Here is a 25,991-nt window from a genome sequence, read left to right as displayed (position 1 = left end):
TACCGTCAGATTAAGCAAATAAATCTACTGGTAATCAGTTTATGGTTGGATTTACCGTTGTGCTGAAGCTGACGGTATAAATGGCACCGGAAACTGTTTACCCACAGATTATTTTCGTCCGACGCTAATTACTAGCGAATTTTACGTCAGTTTTTTCAATGGATTTGTCAAAACTGAGTTGATGATTACCGTTGGATTAATATGACGATAACTTTAGTGCCATTTCACGTGTTTAGGCACTAAGTTACAGTCGGATTTTTCCACCAATAAATCTTAAGGTAGTTTTTTTTTCTTTCTGGCACAGTTAAGCCACAATTAGTAGTCAAATTAAAGCTCTTGTTAACAAAATTGTTAGGAAAAAAATCTAAAATTTTCAGAAATGAACAAACTATTTTAGTAAAAATAAATGGTCTGAATATAATAAAATATCACAGAAGTAGAATACAATGAAGTAGACAAACAAAAAAAAAAATCCCTAAACCCTACAGATCCCGGTAACCATCACCGTCGTCGAGGTCCCCCTGTGGAGGCGGCGGAGTAGGTGCTGACGTCGGTGCCCATCAGTAGCATTGCCGCAGAAACCAGTAGCTCCGCTGCCTCCAGTGTGCCGCTGCTGGTTGTACATTTCCAACTGCTCTCGCAAACAATTTAGCTGCTCCAGCTTCTCCGTTAGTTTCGAGCTGATGGAAACGACTCCTCCCACGCGTACAAGATGGTCATTGTACTTCTGCTCAGACTGCTCCGCTTGTTAATAAAGCTTATGTGATAGCTTCTGCACCTCCTCCCTCAAGTCGATAACTTCCTGGGGAATGACAGGGCTGGTGGCAGAGGCAGAGACAGATGCAGAGGCAGAAAAAATCACCAATACGGAGGAGCAGAGACCACTTGCGAAGAACAACTCCAACCTGAAGCAGCGATTCTTGTGGGATTCAGAGGTGGTCTCGCGCCAAACCTTATCAAAATCTACCACTGAGGTCTCGGAGCCAGCTTCGTCATTTGCATAGGCGGCTGAGACTGCTGGGTTGCAGCCTCCAACCTCTGCCTGTAATCCTCCTGTGTCACACACAATGTGATTAGGATAAGAGTCAATTGACTTTGAACCAAATAAAATTTAAAACATAGGATTAATTGAAACTCACATAATAGGCGTAGACTGCGCATCAATATCCTTGTTGGCCTTCAAAGTATGTGTATACTTGAAGGTCTCCGCCAGTGTCGCCTCACAATCCAACGACTTAGACTACGAATTATATCAACCGATAAAATAAATCAATAAATTAAACAACTAATTCAAGTAACTACTAAAAAATTAAACATTATCAAACTAGTTACCAGTCTGCTCTTCATCTTTATGAAGGTCATCGATCCATCCGTATACTTCGACGACCTGGGAGAAGCCCTGTTAGCGACGTTTGTTAGACGGCGATGCTTGAAACCCTCATCATCTCTAAAATAGGCCTCCAATTCCTTCTTGATGGCTGGATGGATTTAGGTCATTAGGTGGTTACGCCTCTGACGAACGACGCTCATCATCTACTGAATCTGTTTAACTGCTTGGTGGTCATAGATCTTTCTGATCATGAGATTATGTTTCGCATCCCATATGAATTTCAACGGCACAAATTGATTTAGCGGCACAAATTGATTCAACAACATTAGTTAGTCAGGATAAAATACAGTTCAAATATAGTTAATTAATTCAACATTATTGGGTTTTTACCACCCACTTCTGAAACCATCGCTCTCTGGTCTTATCCAGGATCTGTGTATACCTGGGCCACAGGTGGTCGTACATTGACTTAATAACTTCAGAGATCTCCTATGTGCAAGCATTGTTGTTTAGTGTAAACCTATCAGAGAAGAAACCTAACATTGACAAATACATATAAACATATAAACTTAAGATTAAAAAATTGTACTCACGCCTGCATGCCATCGGGCCAAATCCTCAGCCGAATGACAGGCGGTGGTGGTGGGGCATCTTGCTTGGGGGCACTGGAGGAATCACCCACTGCGGTATCTATCACTGGATCGGCAGAGGGGTGTTGTAGAAGGAGGCACATAGTTCGAGTTTAGGACCATGATGAACTGCTGGTCCGCTGGACCCACCTGTGACGTCACAAGGGTCGATGGGGTAGTCGGGGGTAGAGGGCGATGACTGAACAGTCCTTGAGATTCGGTGGAAACCTTCGCTCTACCACGACCATGAGACCCACTCGATCTACCTCTGCTACGCTCATCATACCTATAAAGAGAATATATTATTAATACTAATCAGCATATATACTACACGAATCGGTCAACAAAACTCCCCGAAAAAATTGGACATAACCTTCCCTTAAATTGGACATATATTTACCTTTATGATTTTCACAAATCCAACCAATCTCAATCCACAGTATCAATCAACAGTCAACTAATTTCATAAGAATTAAATCAACAAAACATCTTTATTCACAACACGCTAAAGTAAAATCGTCACCTTATTAGAGTATCATATGAATCTAAATATTGTATGAAATCTAAATGCTACGTAAATTTTATATCTATCAATAAGTAAAATATGAGTCTACAGTAGTTCACACTCTAAGTATCTATATAACACAACTCAAAAAAAGAAAATCAAGAAATAATTCACTATATAATGAAATAATATGTAATGTCACAAATTCATAGCCAATCTAGAATGTCACAAATTTTTATTAGAACAAGTCATGGTAGGTTGTAGGACGAAACTTAACATTAACATCACTAAGTTACTGCAAGTGAGATAAAAAAACTACATAAAAAATATGAAATTTACATGTTAACTGAAGAGAAGCTTGCAAAGATTTCTAATGAGAAGTAATATGTATCCGTGTTAATATATGTAGTAAAAAACAAATCTTCAACCACATGGTAAATAAACTAAATCCATCTATCTAACCTTTAGTATAAACTATTACAGCAAGTGTTGGCAAATTCATAAAATTCTCTTAAGAAACCTACAATATATGAATAAATATATACTACCATATGAACCAATGTCAAAAGGGAATAAAAATAATAAAAAATATTATAAAAAATACCAAATCAGATTCTTACCTGGACCTAGTAGAGGACGACAAACCTGGCGTTGGACGAAGTGTGTTGGATGAGAGGAAGAAGCTGTCGATGCGAAGAACAGTACTCGTTGGTGGTGAGAAGAGCGGCGCTGTAACGGAGACTAGGGTTTGTAACGTCAGCTGCAATCGAGACGTCGTGGTAAACGGGAGGTGCAAGGAGAGAAGGGAGGTGTTATCGTTGTCAGCGGCACTGAGGCTGACAGCATGGCGGGGTTCAGAGGTGGCTAGAGAGAGAAAGGGAGAAGATAGGTTAGAGAGAGAGAGTGGTTTCGAATTGAAGGGAGAGAGGGGTTCACACTTTGAATTTTAGGTCTCGTTATCGTCAGATTTATAGGCGGATAAATCCGCTGGTAACTCATTGTGGGCGACCAAAATGCAGCGTTTCACTAAAATGGGTTTACCGGCGGATTGTTCCGATGGTAAATCCCACGCTACATTTCATACTTATTTCCCCTGATTTCCCTCCAAGTATTACCAACGACTTTACCATCGGAATCTGGAATCCGCCAGTAACGATTTGAGCAAACGAGTTCTACATCAAAACTGTCGGTAAACCCATTGATAAACCCCAATTTTGTGGTTTATCTTGTGTTGATTTTAGGGGATTTTATCAACTTTTCTCACATTTATTCAATAAAATAGTATGGTTTTGTGAATTTCTCCTAATTTGTACTTAAGAGTAAAAACATATTTTTTAGGCCTTTAAATCGCTAATTTTATTTCACTTTAATTCCATTCAATGCCTTGATATGTTTGTTAAGTGATTTCAGGATTAGAAGGCAAAGATTGGGTTGAAGGAATGAAGAAAAAGCATGCAAAAATGGAGAACTCATGAAGAAATGAAGGAATTGCTAAGCTGTCAATCCTGACCTCTTTGTACTAAATCGATCATAACTTGAGCTACAGAGGTCCAAATGAGGCGGTTCTAGTTGTGTTGGAAAGCTAACATCCGGGGCTTCAAAATAATACGCAATTTGCCATAGTTTTCTTGCAGTTAGACGATGCGCACGCGTCGCCCATTTGTGCGCGTCGCAGGATCAGCATGACTCACTTAAAGGCAACACGTGACCAGCGATTTCTGAAGCATTTGGGCCCAATCCAACCCATTTCTAATGCTATTGAACCAGGAATTGAAGGGGGAATGAACCAAGTAGTCATAGTGGAGTTTTCATTATGTTTTAGGGTAGAATTCTAGAGAGAGAGACTCTCTCCTCTCTCTAGATTTAGGGTTCTTATTTCCATTTCCTTTTTTATCTAGATTTTAATGTTGTTTGACTTGTTTCATTTTAGTTTTTCTTTAATTTTATTTGTTCTAGCATTTTAGTTTAGTCACTTCTCTTGTTAATTTTTTATTTTACTCTCTTTTATGTTGATGAACCATTGTTGGATCTTGATTTCTTCTAATACAATTTTATGTTTCCATGTCTTCTTTTATGTTTATCTTTATTGCTATTGTTGATTTCTTGCTTATGATAGTTATGGGTTTTTTTAATTCTTGCATTTTGTGATGTTTACTTTAATTGCACTCTAGGTAACTCCACTATTGATGGGTATATATTCACTCAATTCTTTTATGTTTACTTTTATTGCATTTTGTGATGTTTATCTTTTATGTTTCCACGTGGCTATGAATTCCACCAAATCTTTATTTCTTTATGAATTCTCCACTTTGCATGCTTCCTTTCCATCCTCTAAGTCATTCTTGCCCTATAGATCCTGAAATCACTTAACAAACGCATCACGGCATCGAATGGTAATAGGAGAGGATTAAAAATGAGCATTTTTAAGGTCTTGAAAGCATGTTTTCAACTATAAAGCATAATTAGGAAGAAATCATAAAAGCATACAATTTATATGAATAAGTGTGAAAAGAATTGATGAAACCCACCAAATTCAACATAAGATAAACCCTAAAATTAAGGTTTATCAACCTCCCCACACTTAAACAATAGCATATCCTCATGCTAAAGATTAGAATACCAAAGAACATAAGGATTGGGAAGACTTATGGCTAGAGTAAATCAAATGCTTCTACTTACTTGGTTAGAGTAAATCAATCTCCAAGAGAATATATGAACACATAGGGCTAAAATATTATGATGATCAACAAATTCCACTAATTCAAATTTCAAAATGAAGTGTGAATAAACTTTCAAGATGAAAGCTCGTGAAAGCGGGGAACATAGGATTGAGCATTGAACCCTCACTGGAAGTGTTTGCACTCTAATCTCTCTAGTGTTTGAGGGTCAATTCTCATCTAATCTTGCTTTCTAAGGCTTGTTCTTCTTCTACAAATTAACATATGTTCAATGCATGGATACACATATCAAGAGGTCTTCCAAGGGTTGTAATGGGGTTAGGGTCAAGGTAGGATTATATTTGGTCAAGTGGACTAGAATTTGAATCTTTGATTAACCTAAACTTCCCACCTAACTTAAGATAATCCATGTAACTATAATGTAAAGCCTAACTACCCATTATCTATCCTTTTCTACATACTCATGCATCCCATTTTAAGTACTACACATATGCATTGTCATCACTACTTTACTTTGGGACAATTTGTCCCTTTTTTATTGCTTCCTTTTTCTCTTTTTCTTTCCTTTTTCTTTTTATATTTATTTTTTTAAAGCAATATATACACAAGATATTAATGCATATAGTTTAAGTAGTGAATGCATGAATATGTACCTAAATTTTCCAAAAGTTTTCAAGAATCATGAAATACCCAATTCACCTAACCAATGTTCCCAATTCCAATTTTCCTATACTTAAATCATGCACACTCTCACTAATCTAAGTTAACTAAAGATTCAAATTAAGTACATTTATTATTTTTTACTTAGAGTTAGTGATATGCTATTATAAAGAACAAAAGGGGTTAAATAGGCTCAACATTGGTTTACAAGGGTTGATAAAAGGGTAAGGCCAATTTGGGTATGTGAGCTTTAATGAACAAGGACCTCAATGACATAAATGTATTCATATATTAAACAATGGATATATAGAATCAAACAAGTCAAAGATCACAATCTTAGAGAGATCAACACACACCGACAAAATGTTGGTTGAAAAGATGCAACCAATCAACTAGGCTCAAAATCTTACTAGGTTTATGTATTTTAGCTCTAAAACCATGTTCCAAAATTAATTTCTTCAAAAAAGTTCAACAAAAATTTAGCTCCAATTAGTGGAATGCCCTAAAACAATTTTCTTGAAAAAGAAATCATCACTTTAACTAAGTAGTCATAGTAAGAAGTGGTTGGATGAAAAACAATTCATTTAATTCATATGCATCCAATCACTTAACAAGGATAGGTAAAATATATACAAAGCTCTAGATATATCTACAAACAACTACCATGCAAAAAGTACTTAAATGGAAACAAATAACTACAAAATGCAAATTATCCTAACTAACAAAAAAAATTAAGATCTAGGTGTTGGAGAGAGGGGTTATTACCTATGGAAGTCGGTCACCAACTTTTCCACACTTAAAAATTTGAACGGTCTTTCGTGCCATCTGTGATGAGCAAAAGTGGTTCGGACTCGCCACTTCCAATAGCCATAGGATGGTGGGACAAGGGCGCCTCCATGTCCACCTCTTGATTGCTTTCTTCGCCATGATCCGAAGTGGACTCCGGAGTGTCGGGCCCCTCCATAGGTGGGTGGGTACAACTAATGAGCTTCTTCAAGTAGTCATAACAGCGCTTGATGTGTCGCTCAATCTGCTCAATCTTTTGACCTTGCCAGTCTATCTTCTTAATGAGCTCAATCAATTATTGGTGGATAGATGGTTAAGGTGCAGTTAATGATGTTGAAGGTAGAGTCGATGGTTCGGCAATATCTACATGTGGGTTCTTATCCTTGCACTTGGTTGCAACGTGAGGCTTAATCCATTTTTCATGCGGGAATCTCTTTCTCTGTAAGAACCTGGTTTTTCGGTAAACAGACTTTTCTGGCTATTTTAAAATTTATTTTGTAAAATTTTGAACCACATCCCAATAATAAATAGTGAGATTGGTCCAATGGTAAAAAAAAAAAAACAAAAATTAAAGAAAAAAAAGAGAAAACTAAGAAAAAAAGAAAAAAAAATAAAAATTAAAAAAGGGCCATTAATATGGTCAAAATTGACTTTACGAGGGTAATTAATCCCCCTAAGTCAAATTTGACTAGTAAATAATAAATATTAGCTTACCATTAGTTTATTTTCCTCACTAGAGACTTTTTGAGCCGGAAATTCACTTTTAGTGACGGTTTTGCGTGCGTCGAGAAAAACTCTAATAACCAAAAATCTCGGAATCAGTGGTCAAAATAATTTCTACTCAACTATATGTGCCTCAAGATTTATATTAGCCATCCATTCATGATTTACTCTTTTAAAAATACATATTAGCCATTAATTATTTCACCACACGGTAAAGTTTACTACGAACCGAATTTTTGACTAAATTCAGCAAACGACTCTTAGAGACCCAAAATCTTTTTACTTGCCACCCAAGTAACTTGTCTCTCCTTCTCAGCCTCTGGGCCGAGACTATCTCAGCCTTTCACGCCTCTCTACTGTGTTTTTAACCTCGAGTAACTAACTGTGGTTAATCGTGGATAAGCTCGACACGCAAGCGCTGACCATGCTTCTTCGTTTTCACGCCCCTTATTCGTTGAGACCGAACCCTTGTGTAACACCCTAACTACCAAAGTTCACACTTCCGGCTGCGCGATTCTGATAGCTCGGATATTACAACGACTCTTATACCATTTAATACTAAAATATGAGCCTGTTTAAAACTTTAAATCGCAACACCGCTCCCAACAACACTTTCATCCGATAACATACATCCATAAATACCATACAACTAACAAAACTCATAAAGAGTACATCCGTATATATATACAAATATATATATAAATAATATTACAGACATAATCCAATACAATCCCTATCCCTCTTACAGATTATATCAAGATAAAGGCGAGGGTACAATAAACCATAATCAACACAATACAAAGCATCTCAACAACAACTAAATGAACTCTTCGTAACTTCTGCGCCCATATCCTGAAAGTGGAAAAATGTAAGGGGGGGGGGGTGAGAACATCATCCTCGAAAGAGTTCTCCGTAGAGGGTTTTTGGGAATTACTGTAATAGGATACGTGAAGATAACCGCACCAGTGATTAATAACCGTCTTATGCCTCTTTTCAAAAACAGCGGTTTACAATAAAAGTAAAGTCGGAAATCTTTTATGAAAGAGGAACTGTTCAATTCTCAAAAACTCAAAAGCCTTTCAAAGAGGTTTATCTATGCTGAACCAAAATAGCCTTTCTTAATTTATTCCAAATCAGAAACACAAAACCGAAATCAACCATCAGTTCATCTCATTCCAACCACGGCCCTAGGCCCAAACAATCCAACCATGGCACTAGGCCCAAACAATCCAACCATGGCACTAGGCCCAAACAATCCAACCAACAACCAATCACCACAATCCGACAGAGTCCCAGATGCAAACACAGATAGGAAGTTCAAGCACAAACAAACAGTTATTACAAGTAGAACAGTTAGCAATTAATCACATAGGCAAACCAGGTATAATATGCACACCCAACCAATGTCACACAAATGCATATGATGCATGCCTGTCCCTAGTGGCTGATGATATCATCTGTTGGTTATAGAGCCAACCCGACAAGTCCTGGTAGCTAACCATTGGACTGTCCCTCTATCGTGCATCCCCAACTCGTGTTATACTCATCATAAACTTGATCATAATCATGATCCATATGCATCACCCTCACTGGTGAATATTTATCCATCACCATCACTGGTGAATATTTATGGGGGCGAGCTCATCCGGGCCTTTCACAGTGCCCGGCCACACTTACGACATAGGGTCAACAGAGTATCAAGTCTCAACCTGGAGCACGTGGTGGCTAGCCACTGCTACTACCCAGGGAAACTCGTATCTCAGATAGTGGAAGTGCAAAATCACAATTATCAATATCTCAGCATATATGCATTCATTCTCAGCCATGGATCAACATCCACCTTAGCCATCCGGCTCACGGTTCAATCCAGAACCAGCCAATATTGATAAATCATATACAGCCATTCCGGCTCACGGTTCAATCCAGAACCAATCAATATGTATAAACATACACAGCCATTCTGGCTCTCAACAAAACAGCACTTCCACATTCAAAATCATCAAATTCATGAAATCAGCATTTAAGCCATAAATCATTTTCTCAATTCATTTCACTTTGAAATCAAGTTTCAACTCTTTTCAGCCTTGGCTTTAATGATCTCATTTCTCAAATCATCTCTGGCTCATAAGCCACTTTTACTCAAGGTAAATTCCCCTTTTAAATAATGCCACTCTCGGCATCCTCTTTCCAAAACTTCCATCATCATGGCAAGTTAAAAGCCTCTTTGAGATATTCAAAAATCACCCATCCAACAATGGGACTTTATAACAAAAGTTTCTCGGCAGAGTCCCAAGTCTTTAGGAGAGAATAACATAACTCATTTCGCCAAATTCATTTAAAATCATTAAAACATTGGCTTTCCGATTTGAGTAATAAAATAGGATCTAAGCCAAACCGAGTCACGTAATCGTTTACTTCTTTCAAAGCCGTTTCCTTTTCCTAGGTAAAACCAGCTTCAACCCCCATGATAAATTCTAAAGCATTTCGACTGTTCAAAATTGTTTTAGTCTTGCAAGAATTCAGAATTCAAAGAGTACTTAAAACCTTTCTCAAAACATTTCAAATGAAACTTGTCAATAGACATTCAGGTTCTTTCAAAGTCATTGAAACTTCTTTAATTGAAACCCCCAAGTCAAATTCAAAGGAATAAACCCTTTTCACATCCAAATAGCTTTAAAACACAAGTTTCATCTAAATAACCTTCTCCTGAAAGAGATACAATGCCTTTCTTAAGAAGCAAGACTAAATCACAATTTCCTCTTTATTAATTCATTTCGAAAGCATGAATCATCCTTTTCTCGATAATTCAAATAAAATAGTAGAAGTCTTTAACTCATCATTTTCCAGACAACATTTCAATAAAGACTCGGATTTTATAGAAATTTCGGCAGCACCTCCCCTAAAACTTGGACTTTTGCCACCCGGTTCGGGTCCCAACTAAACCGTTTCTCATTCCTTTTCAACAGCTCGAATCCAGAAATCAATTCAAAAGCAAGCTAAATCCAACAGTCGCCTCAGTGGCATATCTCAAGGAAACCATTTCAAAAATTAACTCAATACCAACCGATTTAACTCATCATTTCTAAAGCTTTAAAGAATCGGTTCAACAATAAATCATTTATCCAAACCAAATCAATTAAAGCAACCCAGGCTGAATTTCAAAAGTATTCTATCTTTCGCATCATCAAAATAATTGACTCCATTCAAACCAATCCTCAACGGATTAAACTCATTTCAAATCTTTAAAGAATCAACTTTAAACATTACATTTCACAAGCCACACAACAATTCAGCCAAACCAACATCTATAGTCATTCGAATCAATCAAATAATACATAAGGCAGATACAATCACAAAATACACAATATCTCACATCAGTACCCATATGTAATAATTCCAATAATAAACTATAGTTTTCAGAAAGCGCCCCTACCTCAAAACATAATTCCATAGTCCAAAAGTCTCACAGAGTCCTCTTCGCCTCAACCCAAAACCAACTGCAGCCAGCAACTCGTCTCCACTTGCGTTCTCAACAATCTCACCAACTCTAATCGCAACACATAACAATTAGGACTCGACCCCACGTTACCAAAACTCATATTCATTAACCAAGCACAACAAGGTACTAACGCAAGGCTTTCGAAATAGAGATACTCACTAGATCAGCGAAACGAAACAGCCGCAACTCTAAAACGACTCGGCAGCGGCCCCGTTAATAAATTCTGAATAACGGCGGCAGCCCGAATTTCTGATAATAGCAGTTGTACAACCACGCAGTGTCAATACTCTTTCCGAAATCCAAAAGAACAGTAACCAAACTTAAAATTCTTACCATCGGCGGGACCCGGTGGCAGCAGAGACGTTCTTGGCGGCAGAGGCTCAGCCCGGAGCTTCGGCGGTGGTCCCTGAAGTCATAGAACCACTCCCAGTTGCCAGAACACAGAGGCGCAGCTCTTCTTTCCAACAGCGACACCTGCCGCGGTGGCTGATGCAGCAGCTCAAGACGCAAGCAGCAGCGGCGGAGGATTTCAACGGCAGAGAGAGGCAATTTCCTCCACTCTCATCCATAGTCAACCACGATGGAGGTGGAAGCTGGCAGTGGCGGCGGTGGTTCCGACGAAGGCGACTCTTCTTTGTTCGTGCTTCCAGTGGCGGCGGGAAGGATGGATTCGGTGGCAGAGACCTAACAAAGCTGGTGGCGACGGGTTCCAACGACGACGGCGAACTCAGTTTCGATGGCGGCAGCTCCCTCGCGAGCTCCCACTCTCCCTCCTCGCGTTCACCCACTTCTCGCTCTTCCATTGTCGGGGATGACAGCAGCCACGGGCGGCGAGGCCCACTAACCGCGACGCATCTCCCACTCCTCCGTGTCACTCACCTCGCCGGCGTCGCACCGTCCCTCTTCTCCGATTCCCCTTCCCCGGTTCCCTCTGATTCCTCAACTTCTCTCTCTGTTCTATCGCATGAATGCCGCTGATTTTGGAAGAGGCAATAGGATTAGGGTTTCGGCGGCTGAGGGATAGGGCATTAGGGTTTATTATTATTATTATTTTTTTAAACTTAGGGTTAAGGGTATTTTGGTAATTTTACTTAAAATTGGGAATAATATAGTAATTGAAACCCAAGTTAAATCCAACACTAATTATATATAGAAAATACCATTTGCTCACCAATCTCACAAATTATTTTCAATAAAATGTCCAAATCAAATAATTAGAAATAATATACTTAATTTCTTCATTTTTCTAAAATAGCAATATTAATATTTAAAATATTACTTATCTAATCCAAATCATATAAAATCCTTATTATTTCATAACTATCAACTTTATAATTCAAATATAGAAAATAATCCAATAATTGTGAAATTGGATGATAATCATAACTTATCTCAAATCCAATAAATCAAAACTTGCCTTAATCATCTTTAATAAACGGATTTTCGAAATTAAGGCTATAAATAACTATATGATTTGAGACTTGATCATGATAAGACTTTTTAAAAGTTCTGGGTCTTACATCCCACCCACCTTATAAAAATTTTCGTCCTCGAAAATTGATACAAAACGAAAGAAATTTCATAACAGTTCATCCTTGAACACATTTAAGGGAGAAGCAAACGTATCTCAAAATATAAACATATATATGGTTTTCAAATACTTGGATGGTCGTATGCATAAGGATACAAAGGTAGGGGTGTGATTGCAAAGCAAACGTTACAAGATAGGCTCAACGCACAAGGTCATATGATCTCAAAGCTTTACAAAAACTTGAGGTACCAAATAGGATGCAAACCAAGATAGGCGTTCACAAAACAAGGCGGTATCAATGTGACATAAAGGCTACCAAAACAGGTTGGTAATAAAACAACGGCCACAACGTTCGCCGACAAATCTCGTTCTTACTTCAGAACCTCAACCTCCCAACTCCACCAATCATTTTACAACCTCATGGCCAATCATAAGCCTAACAACCGCAAACCCGTTAGCAAGGAACAAAACATCCACAACTCATAACATGGTACACCTACCGTTTCACCTTCCATATACACATATCACGTCTTAAAGAACTAACGCATCGTGTTACTATGTCTACAAATCGCACGTGATATCAAAATAATTCTCGAGTCTACTCAGAAGGATACAAGATTTAAAAAGGAGAGTCAAATGTCAAGGATAATACTCATAGATTCGAGAGAATGTATCCAATCCCCGGATAGACAAAGATGTCCAAGCAAAGGAGTTTGCTAGAAATAAATCGATTGACAACTCCAAAGAAAACACTTGGATCCAAGAAATCCAATAGGACCAATCAGAAGAGAACCAGCGCCTTAGTTCGAAACAAATTCAAGTTGAGTCGAAGAAGTAGGAGGTTTACAAAAAGGAATATCAAACCCAAGACAAAGCTCACAAAACTCAAGAGCAAGATTAAAAGTACTTCCAAATACATTGTTCATAAAGGAACCGAAACTTGCGGAAAAACCACTTCGCAATCTAAAAGAAAGGTTAATTAACAACATCCTTCAAGAGAGTAACAAAAGCATAATCGTGGCTTTGCTTTAATGCAAGTTCATGTTGAAATAGATTTTGTCGAGTTCTAAAAACAAGGTGCACACGGGTTTGGCTAAAGGCTAAAATATTTCTTCAAATATTTTAGAAAGATAATTAGATGCACAACTTAACCAAAAGCAGTTCATAAAACTCGGGAGAGAAATCAAAGGCTTGTTCAAAAATTCTCAAAATTTCGTATTCAAACAAGCGTGTATAATATTCATAACAAGTACGAAAGAGGAAGTTAAACTCTTTTTAAAAAAGAAACTCCGAAGTAAAAATTTGCTTACAATTTGGTAAAGGAAATAAGTGGCGCATTACAAACGAACCAATTTCCACTAAACAAGGGAGCTTTCCAAAACTTCATTTAAAAGGGCGCATGCCAAATTTAAATTAATTTCGTCAAAATTGGACAATGGTTTTAATCTCAATCAAACAACAGAAAATAAATTCCGTTTAATATTTCATCAAAGAGAATTCGAAACTTCTTTAAAAGGTTCAAAACAAGACTCCAAAAGCGTTCTTGAAATCACCATCTCGGAAGAACATTCAAGAAGTTTAAGATGTACTAAAAAGGATTCAAGCCTTGCAAGAAAGGATCTTAATTTAAAGTAGTTCAAACAAGATCCACTAGACATGAAACATCAAACAAGTTTTAAATTGATCCAAAAGAATACAAAAGTCATAGAAAAAGACAACTCAATCATTTGTAATTTTTCAATGATAAATCTTTAACTAAAAACTCTTGTAGAGATAATGGGAGAATAAACAATGCACTATCTTGAAATGAATCAAACTGACCCACATAAGGATGAGATTCACAAGAGGGGACAAACCAAGATCAATGGTAATGTTCACAAGATGTAAAAGATTAGTTAAAAACAGAATCACGTATGACATTCATAGAGGTGAAAAGCTTAAGAAGGAACCAGTCTGTTCATAAGAAGAAAGCTATGAATCCAACATTTTCAAAAGAACAACAATGGCATAAACCATGTAGTATGCTAAACCAAACTCAATTCAAAATAGTTAAGTAAAGCTTATCAAACGAAACTCAACCGGAATATAAGCGAAAAATCCTTTCTTTCCAGTATTTCGGAAAATATCCAAATACACAATCAAATAAAGATGTCCATTGGAACTATAGTAAAATTACTAGAAAGTCAATTTGTATTTTAAGTAGGTGCAGTTCTATAAACCAGTAAAGGTACAGGCGAGGCATTAGAAATAAATAGTTGTTAAACTGTATAAGAAATCTTCAAAGTTCCACATATAGATAAGTGTATATCTAATCAACAACAATTTTTATAAAAATCCCAAAATTAGCTGTAATCACTGTCAAATAAGAGGAAAACTGAATCAACAAGTTCTCTAAGAATGAACTCGGAACCCAGAGTTAAAAGTCACAGCACTTTAAGACAAGTTCAAGACTATATCAAAGAATACTTGAATCAAGAAGAACTCAAACAGAGGAAGACAGATGCATCAAGGATTCTAAACAAGCATATGCACTTAAGATCATTCAAGAATGCATATGAATAGAGGAATAGAGTGGAAACATCAAATTACTTTTCAAGAGGAGTACCAAACAAGAACTTCAAGTTAGGATATAAAAGAACAGGTCGACTCGAACAGAATTCAAGACACACAACTGAATAGCCTCGAGAAAAAGTTTCTAACGTTCCCCCAAAGCCCGCGATTCGCTTTACTCGAAACTCGTATATCATCTATGATAACCCATCAGTGCTTTCATATACATAATTCACTAGTATTAAGCCGGCCGAACTTAATATCAGGAATTATGCAATGCAAGACTAACATCGTTAATCAATAGACCGTCATGTGCATAAAGCTCTAATTCTCGTCATTCGACAAGACCTAATACATGACAAACGCTCACAGTATGCAACCGAAGCATAGTCAGTCCATTCCTCAGGCTCTACAGGAAGAACTGCTCTGATACCATAATGTAACACCCTAACTACCAAAGTTCACACTTCCGGCTGCGCGACTCTGATAGCTCGGATATTACGACGACTCTTATACTATTTAATACTAAAATATGAGCCTGTTTAAAACTTTAAACCGCAACATCGCTCCCAACAACACTTTCATCCGATAACATACATCCATAAATACCATACAACTAACAAAACTCATAAAGAGTACATGCGTATATATATACAAATATATATATAAATAATATTACAGACATAATCCAATACAATCCGTATCCCTCTTACAGATTATATCAAGATAAAGGTGAGGGTACAATAAACCATAATCAACACAATACAAAGCATATCAACAACAACTAAATGAACTCTTCGTAACTTCTGCGCCCATATCCTGAAAGGGGAAAAATGTAAGGGGGTGAGAACATCATCCTCGAAAGGGTTCTCAGTAGAGGGTTTTTGGGAATTACTATAATAGGATACGTGAAGATAACCGCACCAGTGATTAATAACCGTCTTATGCCTCTTTTCAAAAACAGCGGTTTACAATAAAAGTAAAGTCGGAAATCTTTTATGAAAGAGGAACTATTCAATTCTCAAAAACTCAAAAGCCTTTCAAAAAGGTTTATCTATGCTGAACCAAAATATCCTTTCTTAATTTATTCCAAATCAGAAACACAAAACCGAAATCAACCATCAGTTCATCTCATTCCAACCACGGCCTTAGGCCCAAACAATCCAACCACGGCACTAGGCCCAAACAATCCAACCAACAACCAATCACCACAATCCGACAGAGTCCTAGATGCAAACACAGATAGGAAGTTCAAGCACAAACAAACAGTTATTACAAGTAGAACAGTTAGCAATTAATCACATAGGAAAACCAGGTATAATATGCACACCCAACCAATGTCACACAAATGCATATGATGCATGCCTGTCCCTAGTGGCTGATGATATCATCTGTCGGTTATAGAGCCAACCCGACAAGTCCTGGTAGCTAACCATTGGACTGTCCCTCTGTCGTGCATCCCCAACTCGAGTTATACTCATCATAAACTTGATCATAATCATGATCCATATCCATCAACGTCACTGGTGAATATTTATCCATCACCATCACTGGTGAATATTTATGGGGGCGAGCTCATCCGGGCCTTTCACAGTGCCCGGCCACACTTACGACATAGGGTCAACAGAGTATCAAGTCTCAACCTGGAGCACGTGGTGGCTAGCCACTGCTACTACCCAGGGAAACTCGTATCTCAGATAGTGGAAGTGCAAAATCACAATTATCAATATCTCAGCATATATGCATTCATTCTCAGCCATGGATCAACATCCACCTTAGCCATCCGGCTCACGGTTCAATCCAGAACCAATCAATATGTATAAACATACACAGCCATTTCGGCTCTCAACAAAACAGCACTTCCACATTCAAAATCATCAAATTCATGAAATCGGCATTTAAGCCATAAATCATTTTCTCAATTCATTTCACTTTGAAATCAAGTTTCAACTCTTTTCAGCCTTAGCTTTAATGATCTCATTTCTCAAATCATCTCAGGCTCATAAGCCACTTTTACTCAAGGTAAATCCCCCTTTTAAATAATGCCACTCTCGGCATCCTCTTTCCAAAACTTCCATCATCATGGCAAGTTAAAAGCCTCTTTGAGATATTCAAAAATCACCCATCCAACAATGGGACTTTATAACAAAAGTTTCTCGGCAGAGTCCCAAGTCTTTAGGGGAGAATAACATAACTCATTTCGCCAAATTCATTTAAAATCATTAAAACATTGGCTTTCTGATTTGAGTAATAAAATAGGATCTAAGCCAAACCGAGTCACGTAATCATTTACTTCTTTCAAAGCTGTTTTCTTTTCCTAGGTAAAACCAGCTTCAAACCCCATGATAAATTCTAAAGCATTTCGACTGTTCAAAATTGTTTTAGTCTTGCAAGAATTCAGAATTCAAAGAGTACTTAAAACCTTTCTCAAAACATTTCAAAATGAAACTTGTCAATAGACATTCAGGTTCTTTCAAAGTCATTGAAACTTCTTTAATTGAAACCCCCAAGTCAAATTCAAAGGCATAAACCTTTTTCACATCCAAACAGCTTTAAAACACAAGTTTCATCTAAATAACCTTCTCCTGAAAGAGATACAATGCCTTTCTTAAGAAGCAAGACCAAATCACAATTTCCTCTTTATTAATTCATTTCGAAAGCATGAATCATCCTTTTCTCGATAATTCAAATAAAATAGTAGAAGTCTTTAACTCATCATTTTCCAGACAACATTTCAATAAAGACTCGGATTTTATAGAAATTTCGGCAGCACCTCCCCTAAAACTTGGACTTTTGCCACCCGGTTCGGGTCCCAACTAAACCGTTTCTCATTTCTTTTCAACAGCTCGAATTCAGAAATCAATTCAAAAGCAAGCTAAATCCAACAGTCGCCTCAGTGGCATATCTCAAGGAAACCATTTCAAAAATTAACTCAATACCAACCGATTTAACTCATCATTTCTAAAGCTTTAAAGAATCTGTTCAACAATAAATCATTTATCCAAACCAAATCAATTAAAGCAACCTAGGCTGAATTTCAAAAGTATTCTATCTTTCGCATCATCAAAATAATTGACTCCATTCAAACCAATCCTCAACGGATTAAACTCATTTCAAATCTTTAAAGAATCAACTTCAAACATTACATTTCACAAGCCACACAACAATTCAGCCAAACCAACATCCATAGTCATTCGAATCAATCAAATAATACATAAGGCAGATACAATCACAAAATACACAATATCTCACATCAGTACCCATATGTAATAATTCCAATAATAAACTATAGTTTTCGGAAAGCGTCCCTACCTCAAAACGCAATTCCATAGTCCAAAAGTCTCACAGAGTCCTCTTCGCCTCAACCCAAAACCAACTGCAGCCAGCAACTCGTCTCCACTTGCGTTCTCAACAATCTCACCAACTCTAATCGCAACACATAACAATTAGGACTCAATCCCACGTTACCAAAACTCATATTCATTAACCAAGCACAACAAGGTACTAACGCAAGGCTTTCGAAATAGAGATACTCACTAGATCAGCGAAACGAAACAGCCGCAACTCCAAAACGACTCGGCAACGGCTCCGTTAATAAATTCTGAATAACGGCGGCAGCCCGAATTTCTGATAATAGCAGTTGTACAACCACGCAGTGTCAATACTCTTTCCGAAATCCAAAAGAACAGTAACCAAACTTAAAATTCTTACCATCGGCGGGACCCGGTGGCAGCAGAGACGTTCTTGGCGGCAGAGGCTCAGCCCGGAGCTTCGGCGGTGGTCCCGGAAGTCATAGAACCACTCCCAGTTGCCAGAACACAGAGGCGCAGCTCTTCTTTCCAACAGCGACACCTGCCGCGGTGGCTGATGCAGCAGCTCAAGACGCAAGCAGCAGCGGCGGAGGATTTCAACGGCAGAGAGAGGTAATTTCCTCCACTCTCATCCATAGTCAACCACGATGGAGGTGGAAGCTGGCAGTGGCGGCGGTGGTTCCGACGAAGGCGACTCTTCTTTGTTCGTGCTTCCAGTGGCGGCAGGAAGGATGGATTCGGAGGCAGAGACCTAACAAAGCTGGTGGCGACGGGTTCCAACGACGACGGCGAACTCAGTTTCGATGGCGGCAGCTCCCTCGCGAGCTCCCACTCTCCCTCCTCGCGTTCACCCACTTCTCGCTCTTCCATTGTCGGGGATGACAGCAGCCACGGGCGGCGAGGCCCACTAACCGCGACGCATCTCCCACTCCTCTGTGTCACTCACCTCGCCGGCGTCGCACCGTCCCTCTTCTCCGATTCCCCTTCCCCGGTTCCCTCTGATTCCTCAACTTCTCTCTCTGTTCTATCGCATGAATGCCGCTGATTTTGGAAGAGGCAATAGGATTAGGGTTTCGGCGGCTGAGGGATAGGGCATTAGGGTTTATTATTATTATTATTTTTTTTAAACTTAGGGTTAAGGGTATTTTGGTAATTTTACTTAAAATTGGGAATAATATAGTAATTGAAACCCAAGTTAAATCCAACACTAATTATATATAGAAAATACCATTTGCTCACCAATCTCACAAATTATTTTCAATAAAATGTCTAAATCAAATAATTAGAAATAATATACTTAATTTCTTCATTTTTCTAAAATAGCAATATTAATATTTAAAATATTACTTATCTAATCCAAATCATATAAAATCCTTATTATTTCATAACTATCAACTTTATAATTCAAATATAGAAAATAATCCAATAATTGTGAAATTGGATGATAATCATAACTTATCTCAAATCCAATAAATCAAAACTTGCCTTAATCATCTTTAATAAACTGATTTTCGAAATTAAGGCCATAAATAACTATATGATTTGAGACTTGATCATGATAAGACTTTTTAAAAGTTCTGGGTCTTACACCTTGACCACGAAAATTCCAGCCCCTTTTACCATCATAAATTTAGCAAGACTTTGATTTTTTATTTAAGGAAGCATTGGCCACAAAATTCACAAAACACTTTACACATTTTTACACTCTTTTGACCGAATTCTTGAGAGAGAAAGGGAGAAAATTCTTGCACTTGTTCTCTATGCTCCAGCCCCTATTTCAACTCTTCTTCCATTGTTCTACATGTATTCTTCAAGTACTCAAACCATACAAGCACAAACTCTCCTCAAGCTAATCCTTGCGTTTATACCGAAATTTCGACTAGGTAAACTCTTGTTCTTTCTTCTTTCCTTTTCTATTTTTAAAATAGTAGCCATGATGAATTTTTACTCTCCTCCATGTATAAAGAACTCTTCTTGAAGCACCCATGAAGTACGCCTAAGGAGTTAAGGAGTTTCAAACTCACAGTGGTTGAATTTCGACGTTTGGTGACACTTTAGGCCCAAAAATGAAACTCACCACCACTAGCTGTGTTTCTTCCCTTGTATGCACGTTTTCTAGTGTGAGAAAGGTTTTTTAACTGTATTACATAAGAGGTAAGGTTTAGGATTAGTTAGAGTATGGTTGTGCTTGTTTTTGGTGCTTATATGAGCCACTTTGTGGTGAATTATGCTTGTTTTGAATTTCTGGAAATTTTATGAGTTACCACTATTTTGGATTTTTAAATATGTATAATTTATTATTGTATTACCTCTGGATTTTGTGTCAAAACAGCCGGAAGCATAGAAGCGCTTGGGGTTTAAGTTTCAAGTTTTAAGCGTCACAAAAAGTGAAGAAAAGTATAAAAACTGCACCTCTGAAATTTTCAGTCACTAAGAGCACGAAAATTATGATAGAAAAGAGATAAAAAGTAGTTAAAAAAATATTTTTAATCCTATGGAACAAAGGTGAAAAGGTAAAAGGGGTGTTATGGTCATTTTTGGGTAAAAAGAGAGTAAAAAATATAATTTAAATGAAAAATAAGTAAAATTATGAATTTAGTGTCATTAGGGGTAAAATAATAATTATATAAATTATTTGGGTTAAGATTATAATTTTAAAAAAGGTTTCGGGCCTAAATAAAAGTTTTAGTAAAAGTTAGAAGTAAAATAGTAAAAAGCAGTAACTAGAATAAGTAAATAAAATTAATAAAGGGTAAATTTGGTTTTAGGTCCCTTAGGGTGAAAATTTGCATTAAATAAAATGATTAGGAATAATTTTAATCATAGGCAACTAATAGGATTAATCCGGTAAAATTTGATACTAAATAAGGTTAAACGGTAAAACTAGAGTACTTAGGGGGATATTAGTAATTTCAGGCATAAAGTCAAATTACAAATGAATAATTAACTTAATCAAGGAGAAAAGGTATATTAGGAAAAATATGAAGATACAATGGTAAAATAATAACATTAGGGGTGAAAGCGTCATTAAAAACCTAATGAAAACGGTAAAAAGAAAAGTTAAATAAAAAGGATAAAATGGTAAAATTTGACAAGGCTGAGACATTTTAAGAAAGAGCCGGGTACAAGTTTCTATAAAAGAAGGGAGGAGAAGTCCCTTAGAAATAAATTTTGTTGAGATGTGCCGCGGAAGAAGAAACTGTAAATCCCAAGGTGTTAAGAAGTACCTGGCAGAGCGGACTTCCATCCCGCCTGGCCAGAGACTATATGAACGTGGGAACGCCCACCATATGGACTGCTACTCACTGGGAGCACCTTGTATTTTTGGGCCATTCTTACAATTGCGGGCACCAGTGCGCAACCGACCCAGTGGAGTAGCCATATCCATACTGACGCATGAGCTCATGGCCTGCATAGGACCAGGCATGCATCATACTTAGTTGCTACATTCTCTATGTTTGCGATTGCTTACTTGTACCTGTGATTGTATTTTGTCTCTGCTTCTTGTATTCCGTGCTTGGTTACTATTCTGCTATATACTTTTGCTTGTACTTGTTTGTGTGACTTACCGACCTAACTGCGCGAAGTCTTAGACTTAGGCTGCGGAACCCCTTAGGTTTTCTTGTGTAGTACCCTGCTGGTAACCTTAGGTTCTCACCCTTTTACTTCCCCATTCCGCAGATGCAAACCGACGAGATCTTTTTTAAGTTTTTAGCCTTGGGACTAGCGAGCAGCAGTAGCATTACCAGAGGGTCAAAGCGACTTCTTTTACTTCCATACAGCATTTTCGTATTTCTTCAGCTCCCAAGGATTGATGACCAGCAGTAGTAGTAGTAGTAGTAGTAGTAATTTTTGCTCTCGCTCAGTATAGACATTTAGAGGGTTAGGTGCTTCTGTAAATACCTATAAAAATAAATTAGAATGGGTCCCAGACTAGAGTGACTCTTGTGAGTTGAGGCTTATTAGTATAAATATGGAGTCTGTAAATATTTTTATGAATAAGCAACGACATAATACGATGTGAATTATGATGTACTAAATGAGCCTTCGGGTATATATGTATGATATTACTATGTTTTCTGTATTTTTCTATGCTTCATGTATATATTATCTATTTAACTATTACCTATTTCGTTATATCTATATATATGACACGCGATCTCGATTAGCACTACAGGCTTATTTAATATAAGGTCTAGAGTCTCTAGGAAAAGCCGTGTAGTAGCGCCTGGCGGCTAGCATTGGTCATAACATGCTAGAAGTTAGGTCGTTACATTCTCTGCCTCATCAATGTGGTTAGCCATCAAAGAAAGTGCAAGCGAAAAGTAATGCCAACAAAGAATAGGGGGTCTCAAGTACACGGTAGCTACCACATGTAAGTGAGAAATCAACAAAAGCATTGAGGCATATCACTAGCACTTGATGCAAGAGTGAAGGAAGTACATAAGTTTAAAGCATGAAAAGAGCAATCTCAAGCATCAATATCAATAATGATGAACACATGCAAGATTAGTTAGGACATGAGAAAAGTGCTATCTCAAACTAACTCCAAGACAATGAAGGACAAAAATTGAAGAATATGGAGTTAGAGAGGATGAAATTACTAATTCTTGCATGACGTTATAAGGATAGCAAGCCATAAATAAAAATTTTTATCATGAAAAAGATTAGAAATGGGATCAATGCACAAGGAATGCAAGTGTTATGAAAAAGAAGGATTGAGTTGAAAGAATAAGACCAAAATTGAAGCAAAATCTCATTGGTTCTTTTCACAAACACTTGGTGTGCATGTTATGAACAACAAGCAACTTGACGAAATCAAGTGTGTAGTGCACCCAAATTGAAATGCCAAATACCATAGCAACACCAAATAATACAAAACAAGTCAAGAAGCACCAAAACAATCCACTAAACCCACAATAATTTAACTTGAAAATCCAACACCAATGCAAGAATAACAAGCATAGGAAAAAGAAATAAGAACAAGCTACAAATAACAAAACTAAAATACAACTAAGAACAATTAAAGTAATCAAATGCAATAATCAAAAGAAATTGAGAAATGAGACCTTGAAAAGACGGAGGAGAAGATGAGGATGAATATAAGTAAGAATAGGATAAGAAGAATGAGAAGGGGAGAGAGAAGAGATGAGGTGGGACCGCCGGTGGTGGTGGTCACCGGTGGTGGTGTCTGCCAGACTAGAGGAAGGAGAAGCAATGGGATGAGAGGAAGGAAGAAGAAGAAAGAAAGGGTATAGGTGAGAAAGAAACAGGGCATCGCATCCTGTAACTGAAATCACTAAAGCAACGCGTACGTGTGGTTCACATGTACGCGAAATTATGGAAAAAGGGAAGGTGACGCATACGCGTCAGTCACGCATACGCGTGAGGTGTAGTTGTGCCCTTCGCACAGTACCCGCATGGTCCTGGCACAACTCTCTATCCAGGTCATGCGGTAGCATAGTTTTAGCATGGTTTTCGCATCATCAGAGTGCAGACGGCGACACATACGCGTGACTAGTGCCTGTGCCCATGGCACCCTTCCCGCATGGTCCTGGCACAACTCACTGTCCAGGCCATGTGGTGGCACAGTCCACGCACCATTTACACATGGTCAATTTTCAGGGGTCACGCATACACGTGGGTCACGCGTACGCGGGACAAGTTTTTGTTTTGTTTTTTTTTTTAAAACAAGTAAAAGTAATTATAACATAATTTTGACATCTATAAAAGTAAAATAGCACAAAAAACACCTAAAATTCAATGATACTAATCAAAATAGCCAAACTGACCAAGCTAACAACAATGAAAACCTCATTAAACAATCAAAATTCAAATATATATAGACAAACTTAAGCAATTCAACCAAAGCAATAAAAATTAAGGAAAACAAGATATGAACAAGGAAGGTCATACCATGGTAGGGTGTCTCCCACCGAACACTTTTCTTTAACGTCCTTAAGTTGGATGGTCATGAGCTCATGTTCATCTCTTTGGGACATCTTCAAGGACATCCATCTCATCCGTCTTGTTACCCTTAGTACGAGTGTCCTTCAAGGGAAGATGCTTTCACTTGTCAATTGAACCATGATTGGGTGCCTTGTTTTCTTGATAACATGGAAGTTGTGGATCATTTCCCTCTTCTTTGCCAACTCCTCTTATACCTAAGCCTTTACTGACACTTATCTCATCATCACTTCCAAAGTAGACTTCAACTACATCATCTTCAACGATGTCACAACCAAAAATGGAATATACCTCTAGTGGTTGCCTCATGGTTTCCTCCAATTTAAACTTCACCACTTTCTCTTTGGCTTCAAACGAATAGTCCCCAGAAAATGCGTCTAGTTTAAACTGGGATGTCTTCAAGAATGGCCTCCCAAGTAAGATGGAGGATGGTCTGTCCGAGTCAACGGGAAGTATCTTTAGGATATGAAAATCCACCAAAAAAATTAAGTCCTGAATTCTCACCAACACATTCTCAGCAATACCCACAACCGAAATTATACTCTTGTCCGCTAACACAAACCTAGCCCTGGATCGCTTCAACGGTGCAAGGTTCAACTTCTCATAAATCGAGAGTGGCATGATACTCACACATGACCCTAAGTTGTTGATGAATCCACATTTTATGGTATTTATTTACTCTAATTGGGTGGATTTCATCAACTTTTCTTGCATTTAATCAATGAAATATCATGGTTTTGTAAATTCTTCCTAAATTGAACTTAAAAGTGAAAACATACTTTTTAGGCCCTTAATTGCTAAATTTTATTTACTTTAATTCTATTTGATGCCTTGATGTATTTGTTGAGTGATTCCAGGCTTGTAAGGCAAAGATTGAATTGAAGGAATGAAGAAAAAGCATGTAAAAGTGGAGAATTCATGAAGAAATGGAGTTTGGAGCTTTTCAGCAAGTGTGCGTATGCACAACCTCTGTGCGTACGCACAAGTGGAAAAATCAGCAAGTGTGCGTACACACAAGTCACAGCACGTGACCTCATTTAATGCAAAATGCTGGCAGCGATTTTTGGGCTTCCAGAACCCAATCCAACTCGTTTTCTGAGCTATTTCAACCCTAATTCAAGAGGAAACAAAGAGAGAGCAATTAGGTTTAGTTTTAGACATGTTCTAGGTCATTTCTAGAGAGAGAAGCTCTCCCTTCTCTCTAGAATTAGGTTAGATTTAGTTGAATTTCTCTTAGATTGATGCTTTACTTCTTATTTTGATTTAGTTTCTTTACTATTTCTTGTTCTAGCATCTTGCTTCTTTTAGTCTCATTTGTTATTTTCTTTTATTTAGTTATTTTATTGTTAATGAACTCTTGTTAATTTGAATTTCTATTAATGTAATTTAATGTTTCCTTGTTTATTTTTATTTAATTGAGTTGTTATTATTATTTTCTTACATTTGGTAGCTTTAGATTTTATTATTGTTGCAATTTAATGTGATTTTATCTTCATGCACACCAAGTGTTTGATAAAATGCTTGGCTTAGTTTTAGTGTAGTTTTTCCCCACTCTTGGCTTGGAATTGAGGACTTTGGTGACCTTGAGTCATTGATGTCCATTCTTGATTGATATATTAGGGTAGTTAATTGATTTGGTTTCCACTAACTCTAGTCTTTCAGTAAGCTAATTAGTGAGTATACTAGGACTTGTGAATTGAGATCAATTATGCCTATTTGACTTATTCTCGATGTTAGGATTGACTAGGTAGGATTAACTCTTTATAATCATCATATGCTTGTGGTCAATGGCTAGGATAGGTAACCTTGACTCTCAATCCTT

The 25,991-nt window shown here is 37.5% G+C and overlaps 2 protein-coding genes and 1 long non-coding RNA gene across 4 annotated transcripts; all 3 read right to left on the bottom strand.

Moving 5' to 3' along the window:
- Nucleotides 1–391: 391 nt before the first annotated feature.
- On the bottom strand, nt 392–2,061 carry LOC112732984 (uncharacterized). Its single transcript, XR_011869930.1, has 5 exons — nt 1,924–2,061; nt 1,773–1,850; nt 1,333–1,569; nt 1,140–1,240; nt 392–1,053 (listed from the first exon to the last, which is right to left on the bottom strand). It is a non-coding gene; the product is annotated as an uncharacterized lncRNA (long non-coding RNA).
- A 58-nt stretch (nt 2,062–2,119) lies between these two features.
- LOC140177994 (uncharacterized) lies at nt 2,120–11,837 on the bottom strand. 2 transcript variants are annotated; one of them, XM_072212398.1, is made up of 4 exons: nt 11,144–11,801; nt 10,970–11,059; nt 10,745–10,858; nt 2,120–2,245 (listed from the first exon to the last, which is right to left on the bottom strand). In XM_072212398.1, the coding sequence occupies exon 1, from the start codon at nt 11,611–11,613 to the stop codon at nt 11,191–11,193; it is 423 nt and encodes a 140-aa protein (XP_072068499.1). In that variant the 5' UTR covers nt 11,614–11,801; the 3' UTR covers nt 2,120–2,245; nt 10,745–10,858; nt 10,970–11,059; nt 11,144–11,190. The 2 variants fall into 2 exon arrangements, with proteins under 2 accessions (XP_072068499.1, XP_072068498.1); XM_072212397.1 differs by lacking the exon at nt 2,120–2,245 and adding an exon at nt 7,972–8,163 and having other exon boundaries at nt 11,144–11,837.
- Nucleotides 11,838–15,508: 3,671 nt separating this feature from the next.
- On the bottom strand, nt 15,509–19,299 carry LOC112732983 (uncharacterized). Its single transcript, XM_072212396.1, has 4 exons — nt 18,603–19,299; nt 18,429–18,518; nt 18,204–18,317; nt 15,509–15,710 (listed from the first exon to the last, which is right to left on the bottom strand). The coding sequence occupies exon 1, from the start codon at nt 19,070–19,072 to the stop codon at nt 18,650–18,652; it is 423 nt and encodes a 140-aa protein (XP_072068497.1). The 5' UTR covers nt 19,073–19,299; the 3' UTR covers nt 15,509–15,710; nt 18,204–18,317; nt 18,429–18,518; nt 18,603–18,649.
- Nucleotides 19,300–25,991: the final 6,692 nt, after the last annotated feature.

This window comes from Arachis hypogaea, chromosome 13 (assembly GCF_003086295.3).
Source record: "Arachis hypogaea cultivar Tifrunner chromosome 13, arahy.Tifrunner.gnm2.J5K5, whole genome shotgun sequence".
In the NCBI taxonomy this organism is placed as follows: domain Eukaryota; kingdom Viridiplantae; phylum Streptophyta; class Magnoliopsida; order Fabales; family Fabaceae; genus Arachis; species Arachis hypogaea.
Note: the sequence above shows the minus strand (reverse complement) of the source record. Positions and strands in the feature narration are given on the sequence as shown.